We start from the raw sequence: 18,665 nt of genomic DNA on the forward strand, positions 1-18,665 counted from the left end.
CTGTTTACTTGTTCAGCTGTTAAAGCTTTTGAAAGAATCGAGATACTTCCGATCAATTTGGCTCTGCAGCTCCTCTGGGATGCAGTGAGAGAATTTGTAATTTTCTTTAATCCACTTTCCTCCTGCAGTGTTTTCAATGGCCACAGCAGCTACACCTACGGGAAACAGAGTGAGATATTTACATTTAAGTGTTGAGGTTCATTAAATTATGGCTTAATAATATTGTTAACATGTTGACTGACCCACAACAGTGGCTCCCAGCCTCTCTACCAGCTGGATGGCAGCCTTCATTGTGCCTCCGGTCTCTATCCATTGGTCCACTAACAACACTCTCACACCTGCAGGACAGAGAGATGTCAACAATACTTTCCTTATATCTGTTGGGCATTTTTGTATTTAAATATTTTTTTTAACTTAAGTGTTCACATGGCAAGCAATGTGAAGTATTTGAAAGGGTGCAACTTTTTTTTTTTTAAAGGATGCAAATGATGAAACAAATTAAACAGAATTTAAACAGCTGCTCGAGGTGGAGATAGTTTTAACTACTTTATATGTAGCTATGTAATTTAGTCTGGTGGTTCCCAGTACAGGGGTGAGGCCCCTGTAAAGTTTTGCCAGATAAATCTGAGGTTTCCTTAAAAAATTAACACTAATACTACATCTGTGGACTGGTTCTAACTGTAAAACAAAAGCAAGATTTGATGCTGTGGTTAATTAACAAAAGAAAACTTCTCTCTAATGATAATCTTCCAAAAACTGTTTACAGAAAGAAGACAGCAGGACACAGAATATCAGTCTATGGACTGGACTAAGATGATCTTGAATCTTTGGTGTGTAAAAAAATGATTAAAAGAGAGTTTAACAGCAAATTGGCCTTCACAATATCTGATACCAAAGATACTTCACCAAAAAAGACTGAATCCTAGAGCAACATCTACTGGATCTTCAATTCACAAATAGTACACACAGTTCATTTATTCATTTGCTTCAACTAACACTGGGGGGTGCTGTGTGACAGGGAATGAATGAACATAAACTTAAATGAAACCTGAGCCATAAATCATTTGGGCAATAGATTGCTCAGGGTTAGGCTGATTTTAGCAATTCCTAACATAAGTGCCACTTTAGTGTCAATTATTCATCATTTTAGTAATATTTACATCATCACATGTTCAAAATCCTCTTCAAATCTTCAATTTAAGTAGTTAGATTCTTCTTCTTATTTTTTATATTATTGTGCATGGCACTGCATGGAAATAATCTAATTAAAAGACTGAATATTTACAAAAACTAACAAATAACATTAGACTGAACTTGGTGGTGCACTTGTCAGCCCTCACAAAGACACCCTAACAACTGAAATCAAATGTGGTTTTTCAGCCTAGCTCTTGACCCTGAGGTGTCCAAACGTTACCAGCTGGGTAAACATTCATCCGCTCAAGAGAAATATATGACATGGTAACAGGGTAAAAAGCAAAGCATGATTAACCTGGCTTTAGGGCATCCAGTCTTACTTCCAATGTCTTTTCTCTGCCTGTGTAGTCGGTGTAGTTTTGACTTTGCGTTGCGACGCACAGGTGTCCTGCTTTACGGACAGCCAGGAAACCTTTTCCAAGAGTGGTGGCAACAGATGCCCCTGGAAAACATACATCAAAAATATTCATGCACACTGACAGAATGATATCTCTGAACTCCAGGAAGAATGCTTTCACACATTGTCATGTCTTTTGCCACAAGGCAGCGTGCAGAGGAGCCGAAAATCTAAATTTAGTATCTTTGCCAGAGGGGTTAGGTTTCCTGAGCTGCCTCTCAAAATAAAATTAGTACAAGACAGCACATGTGACTGGTGTCTCTGAAACTACTATTTATTTTCCTTCTTAGAATGAATTGGTTTGTTTTCTTACCAAGAATGAAACCCATTGCATCTATCCCAGCAACCAGGTCAATGGTGTCACTGTGGAATGGACTGAGAAGATCTTTGACACAGTCTGCAAGAGCCTGAATCCAGTGCAAAGAGAGTAAATGCACAAAATGCAAAGTCTGCATGTATGATACACACTACATGTGCATTTCTGCAGTTATGAATGAGCTGTGCTCAGTGAGCGCTAAGACAGCAGAAACAGTGTCAACAGCTCAACAGTCTTCTGAGTAACTACATATAATCCTTTTTCTCATCATACCTGGGAGTTGCAGTAGAGTCTGGATGGATCCAGCCAGGCAAATGTTGGTCCTTTTGTGTTGGGAGCCATCAAAGAAAGGTACCATCCTTTATGCCTGTCCGTAGGCACGGCCAACACGTCCATCTGAAAAAACAACACTTGTCTGAGCTGTTGGAAGGAGTAACCGGGGTGAATGAACTGAACTGTGAATGAGAGAGCTGCCCATATCAGATTCCAGTGGGGTGAATGCTGGGTGGGAAGGGGCTGTTACTAACACTGAACTTAGTCATTTATTCTCCCTGCAGTCAGCCTGCTGGATTTTTCATTCAAAATGAAGTCAGGTAATAATTTGATGACCAGTGTCAGTTACTGTGACTGAAAGGTTTGCTGCAAAAGAGATAAGTGTGCAGAAATTTAGATTTTTTTTTTTCCATTTCTTTGTTTTATGGTCGTGTGTGATATGCTGCTGAAATGCTGCTTTGTGTGCACAGTAAAAGTACATAAATTTACTATACAAATATATGATTTGCACATGAAAATACCCACATACACTCACCGGCCACTTTATTAGGTACACTTTGCTAGTACTGGGTTGGACCCCCGCAGCTGCTGCAGATTCATCAGCTGCACATCCATGATGGGAATCTCCCGTTCCACCACATCCCAAAGGTGCTCTATTGGATTGAGACCTGGTGACTGTCGAGGCCATTTGAGTACAGTGTGCTTACTGTCATGTTCAAGACACCAGTTTGAGATGATTTCAGCTTTGTGGCATGGTGCGTTATCAGAAGATGGGCAGTCATCAGAAGATGGGTACACTGTGGTCATAAAGGAATGGACATGGTCAGCAACAATACTCAGGTAGCCTGTGGCATTTAAACAATTGGTATTCATACTAAGGACCCCAAAATGCACCAAGAAAATATCCCCCACAATATTACACCACCACCATCAGCCTGAACCGTTGATACAAGGCAGGATGGATCCATGCATCATGTTGCTTACCTCGAATTCTGACCCTACCACCTGAACACAGGACTGAATGAAGTATGACTAAAGATCCAATAAAAATGTTAATATTTTCTATCCTCCATGCCTCAGGTTGTTATTCTAAATGCTGCTCAGAGCTGCTGTCTTCAGGCATTTGCCTTCAGATGTTTACAGTTACCAGGGGATTGGTGTCTAGATAAGCTCAGGCTGGGATCGTGTTCACTGCAGGAGACACAAAATCCACAATCTTCTGTCATTAAATAAACGGATATCTGAAATTTCACCCCAGTTTTGTGCAACAGAGTTCAAGCTGAGAGAGCTCAAGACTGGGTGTTCGCCTTTCTGTCAACAGTGACTGTACTTTCCCACAGCTTTGACTTATGTGTATCTTAAACCCAGTGAACTAACAGTACACGTTACACTGGAATGCTCACATACTGCCTTTTACACATTTGTATATTATTTGCATACATACAACATTTACAATGTAATATAGTGAACATAGTGGTGCTTTAAAAATGACTTAAATATAACTGCTTTAAGTGTTGCCCATTGTAGCATATTTCATATAGATTAACAGCATTTACATATTGAAGAGGTAACTGCATTCACTGACTTGCAAGAATCATTTTTGCACTTTGCAAACGCATCAGCTCATGGAAGGACACCGACTCCTCAGCTCATCCTGGGGGCGCTGTTCTGCAGCTGCTGGCCTGTCTGTGGATGACAGTAAATAAAAGGCGTCTTAGCAAGCAGGAATGAATACAATACATATTTCATTAAGTATCACCTTTCTGCTTCACTGTGTAGTGTTAGTTGACTCCAGATATTTCCTGGTGAACAGCAGGATTATTTTCTTTTTCTTTTTTTTTTTCTTCTCTAAATCCCTCCTCCACTGAGCACTTTAATTCATGTGAAAAAATGTTTTTTTCCTCCTCACTCAAGATCTGGTCGAATGTTGCCTCTGGTGATTTTACATCATTTCTCTCCGCCTTCCAACAATCCGATTTCAGTGCTTTGAGTAGGTTGGATCTCCGCCTCTAGAGCTCCATGTAAGACCAGCCATGTGACAAAACACTGGGCTGATTAGAAACCCAACCTGACAGAGGTTTTTCTTTTCTCCGGGGAACAGTCACTTGTTCTCAGATGCAGAACTGTGCATCATTTTTTAAACTCAAATGTGATTTCGATAATGATAATTTGTCAAAATAAGTCATACATAAGCCCACATAGATCAGGTATTGATCAGACACTGACCTACAGTACTTCAACGCACAAAACATGTTTCCTCACTGAGCTGATGTAGCTGCTGATACATTATTGTGTCATGCATACCATGCCCGGTGTGCATGACACCACATATATACTGTACTGTGGGCCAGATCCAAAAAATCTACCTAAATGACGATGTCAATAGCAAAACAAAACAATACAAAACTATATAAAAGTGAAGAAATCAGGGTAAAAATACTAATAGTCAATTTGCCTTGTTGTCCAGGCTTTTAAGACAGAGTTATGAAAACATAAACACATGAAACCTGAACAATATTTTCAGATTTTGATCATCTGTACACCAGAATATTTCAGGGTTTTGAAAAGACATTTAATGGAAAATTGACACCCTTAAATCATGATGCAGTAGTATGTACAGTGCTAAAGAAAACAGGGCTCATTCTCCACTTGTCCTAGACAGCTCACACACCTCGGTGTATTGTACATTTAATATCACGTCTCACCTGTGGGACCAAAGATCTTTTGCTTCTATTTGGGTGAGATCAAAGATATGATATAGGATCATGCTTTTGTTTAATAGGCATATATATTCAGTACTCAGTATTCAGTAAGGGAAAAAGCCTAATTGGAACAACTTGACTCATAGGGCATTAGTATTTGATCGGTGTGATATATTAAATACATAATTATAAAATTGTTTTATAAAAGGTTTTATGTCACATTTTACCATGATGAAAGCCATAATGCAAATAATATTTTTAATAACACACACCAAAAACAGATGCAGAGGGTAAAAAAAAAACATGGCAACAGCACCTAGACGCAACTTCAAGCACTAATTTTGGACTAACCCGGCTGCTAGATAGCCCGTGCCAAGCACTCAGGGTACCTAGATGCCAAGCAGTCACTTGATCCCTCCATTATTTTAATGAGCTTTGTTTGAATCCGACCATCACTTTAGTATCAGCCTCAGTCTCGTGGGCTGCTGAGGCCTTTTCAGTCGGTCAGTGAGTGAGGTTCGCGTGCGACAGCGCCAACCTTTCTCCACATTCCACAATGAAAGAGTTTTGTCCCTACATTGTGATTTAGGTCATCACCAATTCAGTGCCTGTTTTGTGGCTTCTGAAAGATGTCCAATCTCCTGGGTTGGTACAATCACCCCATGCCTGTTACCATGGAAAGCGGGGCAAACTAGAACCTCCTCCATGCGTGTTCCCAAAGTAAATCTCCACTTTCTAGGGGGGGTTGGGAGGTAACTTGCGGTCATCTCTCACTGCAGTGGAAGGTGCTGGAGGTTCACGCGCTACACACCCACAAATTGACCCTCTCCCGTCCTTCTGTAGGTTTTAATTCACTGAGGTAATATGCTGGTGGGTAATCTTTACTCTGAGTGCGCTTTGGCGCTCCGTGTAATAGATAAAGATACTCTACCCACGGTGGAAATCTAAAGAGGTTAATTCGCCTGACTCCTCCCAGCGTTGCCATTTATCGTATTAATAATCACACCACTTGGGCTTCGCCTTAAAAGTGGGAGGTTTGCTCGAGAGCGCCAGAAAACCACGAGGAGCTGTCTCCGTTACGCGTGGTGCTGAATGTGCCACTCGCCGCATCATGTGGTCGGTTTTCTTTGTCTTTTTGTCTTATCTGGACAGAAACTTCGTCAAGGGCGACTTTCTGAGCCACGCTTTGGACACAGAGAAGGAAAGCAAAGAGATGTTCTCCATGCTCAATGGCACCTTGTGCGCAAAAATGTCAGCCGTGGGGGAGAATTTCCTTTACCAGGTGTCAGACGGAGCCGAGGTGGTGCGCTCCGTCGTCAGTCCCTCCGGGAAGCTCGTGGACTGCTCTGTCATAGTGAACCAGATGCAGGTGAAATCGTTCATGCATGAGTGCAGGTTGGGGCTGAAAGAACAGAGAGCCGGGCGGCAGCTGGAGACGCGTTTTGCGCGCGTAAGTGAAGCCAAACTGATGTGCCGGGAGTTTAAAGAGAGGAACGAGCGCAACGGCAGGGTGAAAGGAAATGACAGTGATAACTCCGCGCTGCAGAACAAGGGTTTGAAAAGATCCAAGAGAGGCTTTACTTACCCTGGGACCCTGTGGTGTGGAGCCGGTAACATGGCTGATCACTATAACCAGTTGGGTAGGTTATATGATCTCTGTATTTTTAAACAAATTAAGTTAATAATTTTTGTGCGTGCCAAGTATTTACCCGGTTTAATAACGGGCACCTCCTCTGCGCAGGAGACTTTGCGGAGACCGACAGCTGCTGCCGGACTCATGACCACTGCCCTCATGTCATACACGCCTTTTCCTCAAATTATGGCTACACTAATTTCAAGTGGCACTCCATCTGTCATTGCGACTGTGACAATACGTGAGTAAAAGCTCTCTCTCTTTTTTTTTAATACTTATAATAATGTAATAATATTGTTTCCTCATTTTCTTTCCTCACTGGACTTCACTGTTTATTGGGCAGTTGCTAGAATTTGTTGAATCACCTGTGATATCTTTTGCGGAATATACATATACATATATATAATTGCATACAGTATTACTTTTTGAATTTCAATAGAATGACTGCACGAGGATATATATTCGTAAAAGAATCATACGTTTTGGACATCTTTTGGAATTACTCTACTTTTACGGGTCAAACTGCATCACCTTCTCTCCCTCTACATTTGAATGATTCGTGAATTGAGACTGAATCCTTGTTTTCTCTATCACTCTCTGCAGGTTGAAAGACTGTTTGAGGAAAGTCAACGACACATCTTCCAGGGTTGTTGGTCAGGCATTCTTCAATGTTATTGGTGTTCCTTGTTTTGAGTTTGCCTATGAAGAACAGTGTGCAGAGAGGCACTGGTATGGCCTGTAAGTATCAGGGGACTCTGGAGTTAAACTTTGAAATAGCTTTGCAGCATACTGACCTGTATTACTCTTTGAAATCGCCACACAAAACCTCTGATTCGCTCTCTCATAGGTGTAAACGATACGAGAAGTTCCCCATTGCTGTGCTGAAAGAAGCGGTCCCGTATGACTTTGGTGGTATTGATGTCATCGATGAGCTGACGGTGGCTCCACCCAAGAGGAAAGGTTCCAAGAAAAACGAGGAAGAAGAGAAACCGGAGAGTACAACTCAGTCTACCGTGTCAGGCCCTGAAGAGCCTTCGCTCACAAACGTTGTCACCGCCGCCGAGGACTTCATCAAGGTCCTCGCTACTGTCTCCACCTCTCAAAGCTCCACCACCGACTCTGACAAAGGTGAGACGCAAAGCTCAGAGAAGAAGAAGAGGAAGAACACGGGAAAGAAGAAGAAAACCACCAAAAAGCAAAAAGGAAAAGGAAAGGGGAGGAAGAGAAAGCTGAAAGAAGAGACAGGTGTTAAAACAGAGGAAGGAGCTGCAGTTTCACCTTCTGGCAGCAAAGCAGGGGAAGTCATCGTCCTGAGTAACTTCATCAGTGAGTCACACAAACACGACCAGTCAAGTAGAAACACAAACAGAGTTGGTGACAATGAATATGAGCTCGGAGGAAAAGAAGAGCCCTCAAATGAAGTCATGAAAGATGAACCAGTGAGGGATAAGGAGACTGTTTCCATTACGTCATCTACGATAGTCCAGAAGAGTCCAGCAGAGTCCGACACTGATGCACTGACAGACGAAATCACTCTTTCTGAATCAACAAGCACAAAAACTGTTATTCCAAATAAGGTAAAAAACAGAGGGCTAAGAAAGGGAAGGAGAAAGAAGAGCAAGAAAGTTTCTCTTCCTTCTTCTGAGGAGCTTGTAACAAACACAGCAGACCACTTAAGTGGCGCTTCTGTCCCCACCATCATTACCATAACCCCAACGGCACAGCCGGAGCAACAAAGCTTAGAGAGCCACACTGAAAAGCGACCGGTCGTCAGCACTGCCAGTACCCCCATTGTAATCCCCAAAGTCAAAAGGAACAGGTCAAAGGAGAGAGGAGACAGAGAGGGGAGGAAAAAAAGGAAGAAAGTCAGCTCAGCCTCTCCCATTGTGGCTGCTGCCCACGAAAATTCCTCTGTGGACAATCTGAAAATGATCCCTCTCAACGGGGCTCCCACCATAACACCGGTCCCTACCACAGAGCAGCACGTCTCTCACAGGCCAGACATTCATGGAGGGAAAACAGCCATCCACGTTGCATCTCTGAACTCTTCCTTTAGTGTTTTGAAAAGGCAAAGATCAAAAGAGAGAAGACTGAGAAGGAGGAAAACAGCTTTGCCTCTTTTAAGTAAAAATCTGCTTTATCACAACATCTCTGAAAATCCACTCCCTCTTTTCACAACTCCAGACACAAGCAGTGCACTGAACAGCCCTGCAACCACTACTGCAAATAGTAGGTCTACGAAAACGCTAGAAACTCACAGTGAATGGAGGATTTTTACAACAGCCGCCCCTACTGTCAGCACAAAACGACACAGGCAGACAATCAGACAGCAGAGAAAACCAAGAAAGAAAGCCGCGCCTGCTGCCCTCAGCGACAGAGTTTCTGTCGCTGAACAAACTGAACATGCACCAATGACATTTACAACCACGCCATCCAAAGCCACCACAGCTGATGAGCTCAGCCTGCAGAGATCTGAAAAGCCCTGCGTGACCACCTCAGCTGCTCCTGTCATGAGCCCCATTCAGTTATCTATTGAGAGAGCAAAAGCACAATTCACCAGGAAGAAGAGGAGGAAAGCAGCACTGTCTGTCAGACAACAATGAGCCATGTGCAAGCATAGCAGGATAGGCTTCAAAAAACAAGGCAACTGGCTAGGCTAGTCCCTGTCAATCAGATAAACCTGCTTCTTGATGACTTAATACATTAAAAATATTTACAGTAAATCTTCTTTGGTTCAGCGTTTAAATCACAAAAATGGACAGAAATCTTATTCGATTGTAAAGTGAGAATCATGTTTTGTAATACTTTATTCTGTATGTCTATAATAAAGTTTCCAAATGATTATGAATGCATCTCACCGTGCCTCCATTTATTATTTGGGAAATACGGTTATTCGTTTTCTTGCCGAGTGTTAGAAGATCGATGCTCCTTTCAAACCTGTGCACTAAAACATGAAGTTACCACACAAAATGAAACACATTGATTTTTCCACTTTGAGTTTTGCATGAACTACACAAAAGAGATCTGATGTGTTGATGAATGAGCTTTAGATGTGCTGATAGGTCGTTTTGGGTCTTTAGGACAAAGCCAGCCTAGCTGTTTCCCCCTGTTTCCAGTCTTTAAGCTAGTGGTAGCTTCATATTTAGAATTCAGGCATGAGAGTAGTATTCATTTTATCATCTAACTCCCAACATGAAGGCAAATAAGCGTTTCTCCCAAAATGTTGAACTGTTTCTCTAAACATCTTTGTAGACATCTGAAATCACACGTTGAAATAAGATATGGGAGTTCGCTATGATACACAGAACTTCTAGATATCATCTAAAAATTATTTTGTGTGCACATGCCCTGTTATCTCAGCTGGAATTATTTAATCAACATTGCAAATCCAAAACTCAGAGGCTTAACACATAGCCTCAATTTTTTGTGAACCTTTCTTTCCATACTGTTCACAGAAACTATGCCAAGAAAACGCTGAAAGTTTATGTACTGTGTTCTTTTGTTCTAGGGGACTGAGGACTTTGGTCTTATAGCTGCCCCCTGCCTAGGTGGTTTAATGCGGGGTCACATTCTACCCACAGATTAGGTGCTCACTTTGCACATTATACTTTCACCTCTCACCAATGAGGGTTGTAACACCCAGTGCAGAGGCTGAAATCCTGCAGGTCAGCTGATTCTCACATGCTCGCATAAGATGAATTTATCTGGATGAGTCTGAAAGGGTGAGATGTACAAAACAGACACACATAAAATGCATTTCAGCATTTTGAGGAAAGATTCGCAGATCTACCACAGACATCAGATTATATCCTAAGTCTTGCAAACAGTGGGGATGATGGAACAATAGAGACTTTCATTCTACAGCTCAAGTTCACAGATTTTTTGGAAGACACCCAAACATTCAAAGGAGCTTGGCATTCAGACACAATCATAAGCTGCAATGGCAAAGGGACTCTCAGAGTTGGGATGTGTGATAAAACCATTTCTCACAGGAAATAAAAAGTGGAAGGAATTTCACACACACACACACACACACACACACACACACACACACACACACACACACACACACACACACACACACACACACACACACACACACACACAGCTTAATAGTTTATTACAAGTGGAGAACTGAGAAATGTCCACAATAATTTCATGTTCACAGAATTGTTCATGAAATGTGTAAATATATCAGTAAATTCACACGATCTTAATACAGTTGTATTTAACACAACAATCAAGAGCAATTAGGGTAAAAGGGGAGAATTAACAATGAATGGGAGTTGCAAGATATTTCTACTTAAAACTAAGTTCAAATTTCTCTTCTCGTTGGGGTCTCGGTTTCACATAACCACGTTGGCAAGCAAAAGCTTTCTATTCCCTTTGAACCAGCTGTTGCGGTGATGGGACCTCCACCAAGGGGTCGTGAAATAAATTTAAAGGGTCGTGAGATTATTAACAGATCTGACTGAGAGAAGAAAGAAGAAAAAGACATTTTTACAACAAAAAATGTCTCTGTTTCCAGACATTCTGCTAATCTTTGCTTCTTTTCCTGAGAATTATGGGGTAATTTCACCTCTGTAGGCTTCTAAATATTATCTAAATATTAGGTATAAAGTATGTGTCCAAAAGTATATGGACATATATATTGGTTTTGGCTCCTTTATTCCAATTAAGGAAAATATTAGTGCTACAACATACAGTCATATTTTAGACAACAGCTTCCAGCTTTGTTACAGCCATTCTGGGGAAGGCCTTACAGAGGTGACATCACATTTTACTGCTGTAGCTGCTTGAGGTGCAACCAGTTTAATCTGGCTAGTGTAGTCCAGTGGTTTCAAACCGAGGATCAGACCCCCTCAAAGGGTCGCAAGATAGATCTGAGGGGCCTTAAGATGATTAATGGGAGAGCAATTAATAAAAAAAACAAAGTTCTGATACACAAATTTGTATTCATTTTTCAGACTTTTCTTATGTCTTTGCTGATGTTTGTGAATCAGAGTTTAGAGGGGAAACGTTCTTTAGTGAAACTGCTAGTGACAGGAAGCCAAAAATAACTGGTGTGGAGTAAAAAGTACAATATTTCCCTCTGAAATGCAGCAAGTAGCATAAAATCTAAAGACTCAAGTAAAGTACGAGTTCCTCAAAACTCTACAGCGCTTGAGTAAATATATTTAGTTACCTTCTACCAATGAAAAAAAAACGCAGTTAAAAAATGAAATTATACTGAAAATGTAAGATTTCTCAAACCTGGGTGATGGGTGTGGCTGGTACCTCCTCCCCAGTGTACTGCCTGGATGCCTACCGGGCAGGGTGCGTGTTAGGGTTTTGACCCCAGCTCGTTACAGCGGCGATGGCTTTGAATATCGGAGAGTGGGGTGACTGTTCTGGTCAGGCAGAAAAACACACAAAGGAATACATGATCCGTGGTATAAAGGAGGACGTGGTAATGAGAGGACTTACGCTCTGTGGCATCCTATTAGATGAAGAATCCAATAATCCATTATATTCGCCAACACAGAAGAGAATTTATTGATTGAGGAAAACTAACCTGCAGCGGTTAAATCGGCTCCTGTGGCACTGATGGATGAGGAAGTGCGTGTTCTGCCTCTGCTTAAAGCAACCCTTGTTTCTGAAATTAGAAGCAAGACAGCTCATCAAATACAGACAATCCCGGCTCTCCAATTTGACTATATAGATTATATAGAGCACGTCGTCTGTAGAAAGTATGTTGCATAGAAAGCAGGCCTACAAATGTTTCATAGCAACAAAACATACAATAAAAAGCATTTGATTAAAGATTTAAATGAACTCTCTTTGTGAGCGTTTCGTGTCTTATTGTGGTTATTTTTCGGTTGTTTGATTGACTGGACCACTGCCTCTGGTCCAGGGACCGGGGCCTGAAAGCGCTTACTAATTCATCCCTAACACTAACAAGCAAACCTCCTTTCACCTTCTGACTCTGAAAAAAAAAAAAGATGGGGGGGTGGGGGGGTCTGGTCACCCCTCTGTCCCCTGAATATGGGACAGCAACACGTCTTTCTCTGCCTCAACAGAAGCCCAGTAATCGTATTTTAATTTTGGCCGTTGACCATGGCTGAGACTACCCCCATTTCTCTGACACACATTTTCTGTTTGGGTGTGAGGTGCTGCAGCCTGGCACAAGAGGAGATTCTTCACAATGTTCAGTGCGTGTGGCCAAAAACACTGAGCGAAGCGCTTTACCAACATTTGTATATGTATACAAATGTAGACTCTGTGTAAATAGGCGTTCATTAACATCTGAAAGACAGTGGGTGGTGGTTGACAGTTGGCAGTGCCTAGCTATCCTTGGCTTTCCTCTGAGCAGGAACTTCCCTGGCAGCTCTCTACAGGCAGAAGCACAGAGAGAGATGAAAGTAGGTCTTCTTTATGCTGCAAATGGTGCATAATGTCAATACATTTGTCCCTTTCTGTCACAACCAGTACATTTTTGAAAACATTTGTGAGGACAATCTAAAATATGAATAGAAACGAGTTTTCAGCCATGCTAGCTGCTGCGTGAGGCTTTATGCCTCACAGCAGCATTAACCAACAGTGTCTTCAGCATGTAAATGTGTATCCAGGTGTGTTACCCTGTTAACACAATGTCACTGACGGATGCCATTTTCTCATGGTCTCTGCTCCTCTCCAGCTCCTCAGGAAAGGTCCCACGCCTTTGTGCATCCGCTGCCTTTGCACACTTCAAAGCATCAATAACCATCTTGTGCGTCACTCTCAGGACTTTGGGTGAATTTACGGACCATCCAGAGCCTCCATGTTGGTGTCAATGTTACAGGTACTCTTCATGGTAAATAAATGAGGTTCAGGATCTGAAACACAGAGAACACTTCACATATTGAAATTTATCAGAGCTATTTCAGTGACATCTAGTGGACATCAAAGGACAGTTTCTGTGTGATTTGACCACTCCTGTTAATTACATTTAACTGGGACAGTTTCACATGCTTTCACCACAGTTAAAATACAGTGAAGGAGTTTAACTAAATCACTTGCTTACTCTAATTTAATCTCATTTGATTCTCAGCTGCATACACTTCTAACTCAGCTTCCCAAAACATTGACATTTCTCTTACATGTGATGAGTCACTACAAGTAAATAGTGAGTATAGTAACAGTTCATTAATTCCTCTGGGACAGGAAATCAGTGGCTCACCTCTGACCTCCCTCTTCATGTGATCATCCCAGGACTCTTCTTCAGCACCCTCCCGCCCTTGTCCTCCACAACATTTCCAAGATTTAATTTTTGTTTGACTTTTTTTTCCAGATATTTTACTAATAAAATTTTGGTGATGTTTTAAAAATATATTGTCTTAATAATTCTTCATATTTATGTATTTTTATGGTTGATTTGCATGTACGTTATTGACCATTGTTGTTTATTGTCATCGGCGCACCCCCGTGTTTTATGTGTTTACGACCTGGCTACAAGTCAGACTATCTTCTGTGCAATAATAAAGCTGAAGAGCAACAAATTTAATCTTCAGATCAGACATTTTATTCTGGAAGTGCAATATTTCAGCATGAACTTTAAGACCAAATTTATTCTATGATTAGATAAAGTAATTAGTTTCACAAATGTCATAAACCAGTGAGATGGAGAATGAGTCAGTCCATAAAATCAGCTGTCACACGGCGCTACACTACGACACCTGTTCCACAGGTCGCATCTGAATGTCTCCAATCTGGAAGAAGGGATACATGGAGGTTATCTCATTATGTGGAAATTACTGATATTTTAACAGCAAAAGAGCAAAGGTCTTGTGTGATGAGTCACTATAAAAAGCACTGCATTCATACCTGCACGTGGGGAGGGGCACTGAGGACATATGTAACAGCATCAGCAACATCTATTGCTGTCAAAGGCTACAAGAGAAGTAAAAGTGAAATAATATGGATACATGCATTTATTATTATAGTATTTAGATCAACAATACTTTGGGGATAATATAATATTTTTACCTTGAATCTTGAATATGAAGCAGCAGCTTTATCTGGATTGTCTTTGTGGAGGCGCAGAGCAAATTCTGTCTCCACTACACCAGGAGAAATACACTGCAAAAAGAAGGAAGCAAACTCTGTGAATTTCAGTTCTAAAACAACTGTTGATGCCATTTGGTAAAGGTAGTATCTAGCAAGAGAAAAGCACCACAGAGAAATGCTACGCTGGTCAGAATGTATAAAAGTGTTGAAAAGCTGAAAGCACGTGGTAAAAAGCTAATCTTGAATATGACTCATGCTTTACTGACGAAATACAGAAAATTAAGCTATTAGTTCCTCCATATCAGTATCGGCCCTGTATTACATCCACTCAAAACCAATTCAGTTAGCATGACACTTTGATCCCATCAACTATGAAACCTTGGAGAAAATTGTGCAACATCTGTTGCCGTGACATTCTCCCCACAGGCTTTTTCAAAAATATTCTTAACTGCATAGCATCAGATCTTCTTCAAGTATTGGACATGTTTGTGGTCTCAGGCCACAGGCTCTGAAAACTGCAGTTATTAAGCTACTCTTCAAAAAGAATAACGTATAACTGCAGCAATTACTAGATTAAGCGATAGACAGAAAATTTGTCAAGAACTACTTTGATAAACAGTTAATTGTTTGAGGGTGTGATTCACATCTGACACACCAGCCTTAAGTCAACGAAAATGTCCTGGACAGGACTTTGAATTGCCTTAATGTTGAAAGGTATCACACAGATAAACTCTCCCCGCCTTATAATAGCACTAATCACTTGCTTAATAATGGTGTTAATGGAGCTGGTGAAGGTTTGTGGTAGATTTGAGGTTCAGCTTGGCTTTAGACATGTGAATTGTTTAACAGAGCACAATGCAGAGTTGTTTTTTTTAATGTAGACAGGCAGTGATGAGGCCTTACTGTGGCTCTGATGTGGGTGTTTGCTTCACGCAGCTCCTGTCTCAGGCCCTCGGTCAGGGCCGTCACAGCGTACTTGGTGGCGCTGTAGAAATGCACATCAGCACTGGGAATGACACGATGTCCACTCATGCTGCAACAGAAGAAGTATGAGTTGTAGGAAACCAGGTCAGCACCCGCATTCACCTACAGTAAATGTCCAACATTTCTTCAATCTAGCACCTGGACTGACAGGATTTGCAGCTTTCATTTATCTTATTTGATAGTTAACTGAATATCAAAAGTCATAGACTGCTTTATTGTCAATTCTGCCATATGTACAGCACATACAGAGGATTGAAACTGCATTACTCTCAAACCCATGGTGCAACAAAAAATATAAACTTCTAACATTAACATCAAAGTGCACACTAGAAAAAGTAGGTTTTGGATTCTTGATTAACAAAATGATTAATTGAGAAAATAAATGGCAGATCAATGAGTAACAACAATGCCAACAGACCACAACAGCACTTTTTGTAAACTAATTGTGGGCTCTGAATATTAAAAACAACGGAACTTCACAAGCACAACCATCATCGTACATCATCAGTAAACTAAACGGTACCTGTTTATGTTTATGATGTGCCCATCGTCAACATTTCTTTCTTTCATTGACTGATATGCTTCACGTGTGCATATAGACAATGCAAGAACGTTCACCTGCAAGACACCAAGCAGAAAAGACAGAAGTTAAGAAAAAAGTGTTGCATTAATAACTTTCAGATAACGGCCTTAAGATTATCTTGACCAATTTGCTCTATGTTCTTATTGTGTGTGATTTGTTTTCTCTGGATGTACCTGGTGAACTGAAGCCTTAACCATATGCATTACGTTTAATTTCTAAAATAAAAACACTAAGTTCTTACATCCAGCATGTTCTTCCAGCCACTGGTTTTGCCATTTAACAGCGACTCTGGATTAGCCAGGCCAGCATTGTTGATGCACACGTCCACACCTTTGTGCTGCGCTTTGATAACAGAGAACATTGACAGAATCTCCTCCTCACTGTTCAAATCACACTTGAGAGGCAGCAAAACACCACTGTGGCTTGCAGCTTGACACTCAGCAGCCAGTTTCTGAAACAAAACGAAAAGGATGTCAGACAATCAGTTTTATTATCAACTTTGTGAAGTGGGTCCACTGTCAATTAATCTCTGAGTTCAAGGAGACGACTTTAGAAGTCTTGCTTTGTCTGAATAACAGTTTATAATCCAAAGATAATCAGTTCACAAAGATAAAACAAAGAAAAGCGAAATTCTTCATATTTCAGAGGCTGAAAGCAGCATTTTAAAAGCATTTTATGAATGAACAATTCTAAACAATTACTTGATTATCAAAATAGTCCCCAATTATTTTTCAGACACTCAACTTATTGATTAATTGACTAAACATCACAGCTCTGCTCTAAACAGGTTAAACAAAGTTATATTCATTTGTTCACAAAAGCCACCCCACCTTGCATTTCCATTCAGGGGTTTTATTTTGACATGAACAAAAATACTGTAAATCTGTAGATTAGGGAAAGCCTTTGCACAAAATCTAAAGAAAGTTTTGTGCAATACAGTGCTGAGTATTTACACATCTGGATAAGCGGGGGAGTCATTTTAATCCGTCTCTTTAGAGTTCTTGATCTGGGAGATAAACTAATTATTGCTTTTTCTCCAGACATTTAAAAGGAATATGAAATATTTTATGACAGTAAACTTTTGACGTCAGGAACTCCTGGGTTGACTCTGCTGCTTTTAATACAGGATAAATCCCAGGAAATCATACACCTGAGGTGGTAAGCCACTCAGGTATTGATGCACATCATCTCTTGATCTCTTTAGTTAGAAAAAGAGCCAGAACAATGGCCACATTCATTCAATTTATGGCATTTTCTGTGTAGAATATCATCCCTGCCTCTTTGCTTTCAAAGGTTAATGTTTTATTTCATTAAAATTTTATGACGTCAGTGGAGGTGGCCTTTGTTTCAGGCAAGGTGGCCCATGTCTGCTGTAAAACACTGCATCAAACCCTGAATTAAGTGTTGGGTTAAGTGTGGCTTATCAGTAGAAAAAAATACCTTAGTCATTATGACAAGTAAATAACTTGTCACAAGTTTGACACATGAGATACAGGAAATCCAAAGAGGTCACTTTTTTGGTTTGGTTCCTCATGATTTAACCAGTGGTCATGAGACAAAAAAAAAAGGACAACTATCAGTATTTCATTTGTTTTTGCGGCCTCCAAAGAACAGTGGAAGGAGTATCCAGATCGTTAAGTAGAAATACTATTACCACACTGTAAAGATAGTCCATTGCAAGTAAAAGTCTCCATTAAAAATGTTATTTAAGTGTGGTCCTAAAGGGGCCCATGTCACTGCTATATTATCTTATCATTAGATTAGATTCTTAGTGTCTAAGCTGCATTTTACTGGAGCTGACTGGAGCTTAATTTTCCTCTAATCGTTTCATAAGTTCAGTACTTGAGTAAAAGTGCATTTTCGTTTCTTTAATGCTGCAGCAAATAACTCTTGCAACACTTACTTTTACGTAAACTTATTTTCACTTTGCGGTTTTCCAGTGACAAAAGACTTTGATTTGTACATTTATTTAGCTGAGTTACAGCTGTCGATTTGTGCGAAAGATCGAATGTTACTCATTAAATCCCTCAAAGTGCACAAATTAAGTTTTTATTTCAAGGCAAACCTGTATTTTTTCGACGTCCCTTGCACAGCCCACCACCTTCATGCCATGTCGGACCAGCTCCTTGGCTATAGCCGCCCCAATCCCGACCGAGGCTCCGGTCACCAGAGCCACTCTGCCTCTCCAGCGGTCCATCACGGCCGACAACACACCGGTAACCTGCTTTAAAATGCAAAACCCTCGCTATAACGAGAAGAGTTGCAAAGAGTTTGGCAGCACAGCCACAATCTCGACCACCTACACTCGGGATACCATGAACGCTGCACGGCGGAGGCGGTTCGACCGCGAAGTGCAATACGTCACTGTGCTGCATTCACGACAACGGCGAACTGTAGGATTTCGCACCAGCGCGTAGTTTGAAGAGGAGTAGTTCGCTCTGCAGGTTGTTGCAATATGAAGCTCTCACAAACGGTCGCGCTTACTGCTGTAATATTTATTCCTTTACCCCTGGATGCTCTTTTTAATCATTTTATGTCTTTTTGGTCTTTTTGTGTTT

The 18,665-nt window shown here is 40.9% G+C and overlaps 2 protein-coding genes across 3 annotated transcripts; both read right to left on the reverse strand.

The window, feature by feature from the left end:
• Positions 1 to 12: 12 nt before the first annotated feature.
• Positions 13 to 13,818, reverse strand: zgc:174895 (uncharacterized protein LOC100126024 homolog). Of its 2 annotated transcripts, XM_041046896.1 has the most exons (11): positions 13,714 to 13,818; positions 13,133 to 13,369; positions 12,070 to 12,150; positions 11,769 to 11,905; positions 3,766 to 3,866; positions 2,716 to 2,977; positions 2,181 to 2,303; positions 1,905 to 1,998; positions 1,490 to 1,636; positions 243 to 338; positions 13 to 155 (listed from the first exon to the last, which is right to left on the reverse strand). In XM_041046896.1, exons 6-11 carry the CDS (start codon positions 2,866 to 2,868, stop codon positions 13 to 15), a joined length of 756 nt encoding a protein of 251 aa, XP_040902830.1. In that variant the 5' UTR covers positions 2,869 to 2,977; positions 3,766 to 3,866; positions 11,769 to 11,905; positions 12,070 to 12,150; positions 13,133 to 13,369; positions 13,714 to 13,818. The 2 variants fall into 2 exon arrangements, with proteins under 2 accessions (XP_040902830.1, XP_040902829.1); XM_041046895.1 differs by lacking the exon at positions 13,714 to 13,818 and having other exon boundaries at positions 13,133 to 13,391.
• Positions 13,819 to 14,032: 214 nt separating this feature from the next.
• On the reverse strand, positions 14,033 to 18,463 carry LOC121187204 (dehydrogenase/reductase SDR family member 11-like). Its single transcript, XM_041046362.1, has 7 exons — positions 18,173 to 18,463; positions 16,349 to 16,558; positions 16,048 to 16,142; positions 15,444 to 15,573; positions 14,520 to 14,612; positions 14,358 to 14,423; positions 14,033 to 14,242 (listed from the first exon to the last, which is right to left on the reverse strand). Exons 1-7 carry the CDS (start codon positions 18,302 to 18,304, stop codon positions 14,201 to 14,203), a joined length of 768 nt encoding a protein of 255 aa, XP_040902296.1. The 5' UTR covers positions 18,305 to 18,463; the 3' UTR covers positions 14,033 to 14,200.
• Positions 18,464 to 18,665: the final 202 nt, after the last annotated feature.

The sequence above is a fragment of the Toxotes jaculatrix genome, chromosome 9 (genome assembly GCF_017976425.1).
Source record: "Toxotes jaculatrix isolate fToxJac2 chromosome 9, fToxJac2.pri, whole genome shotgun sequence".
Classification (NCBI taxonomy): domain Eukaryota; kingdom Metazoa; phylum Chordata; class Actinopteri; family Toxotidae; genus Toxotes; species Toxotes jaculatrix.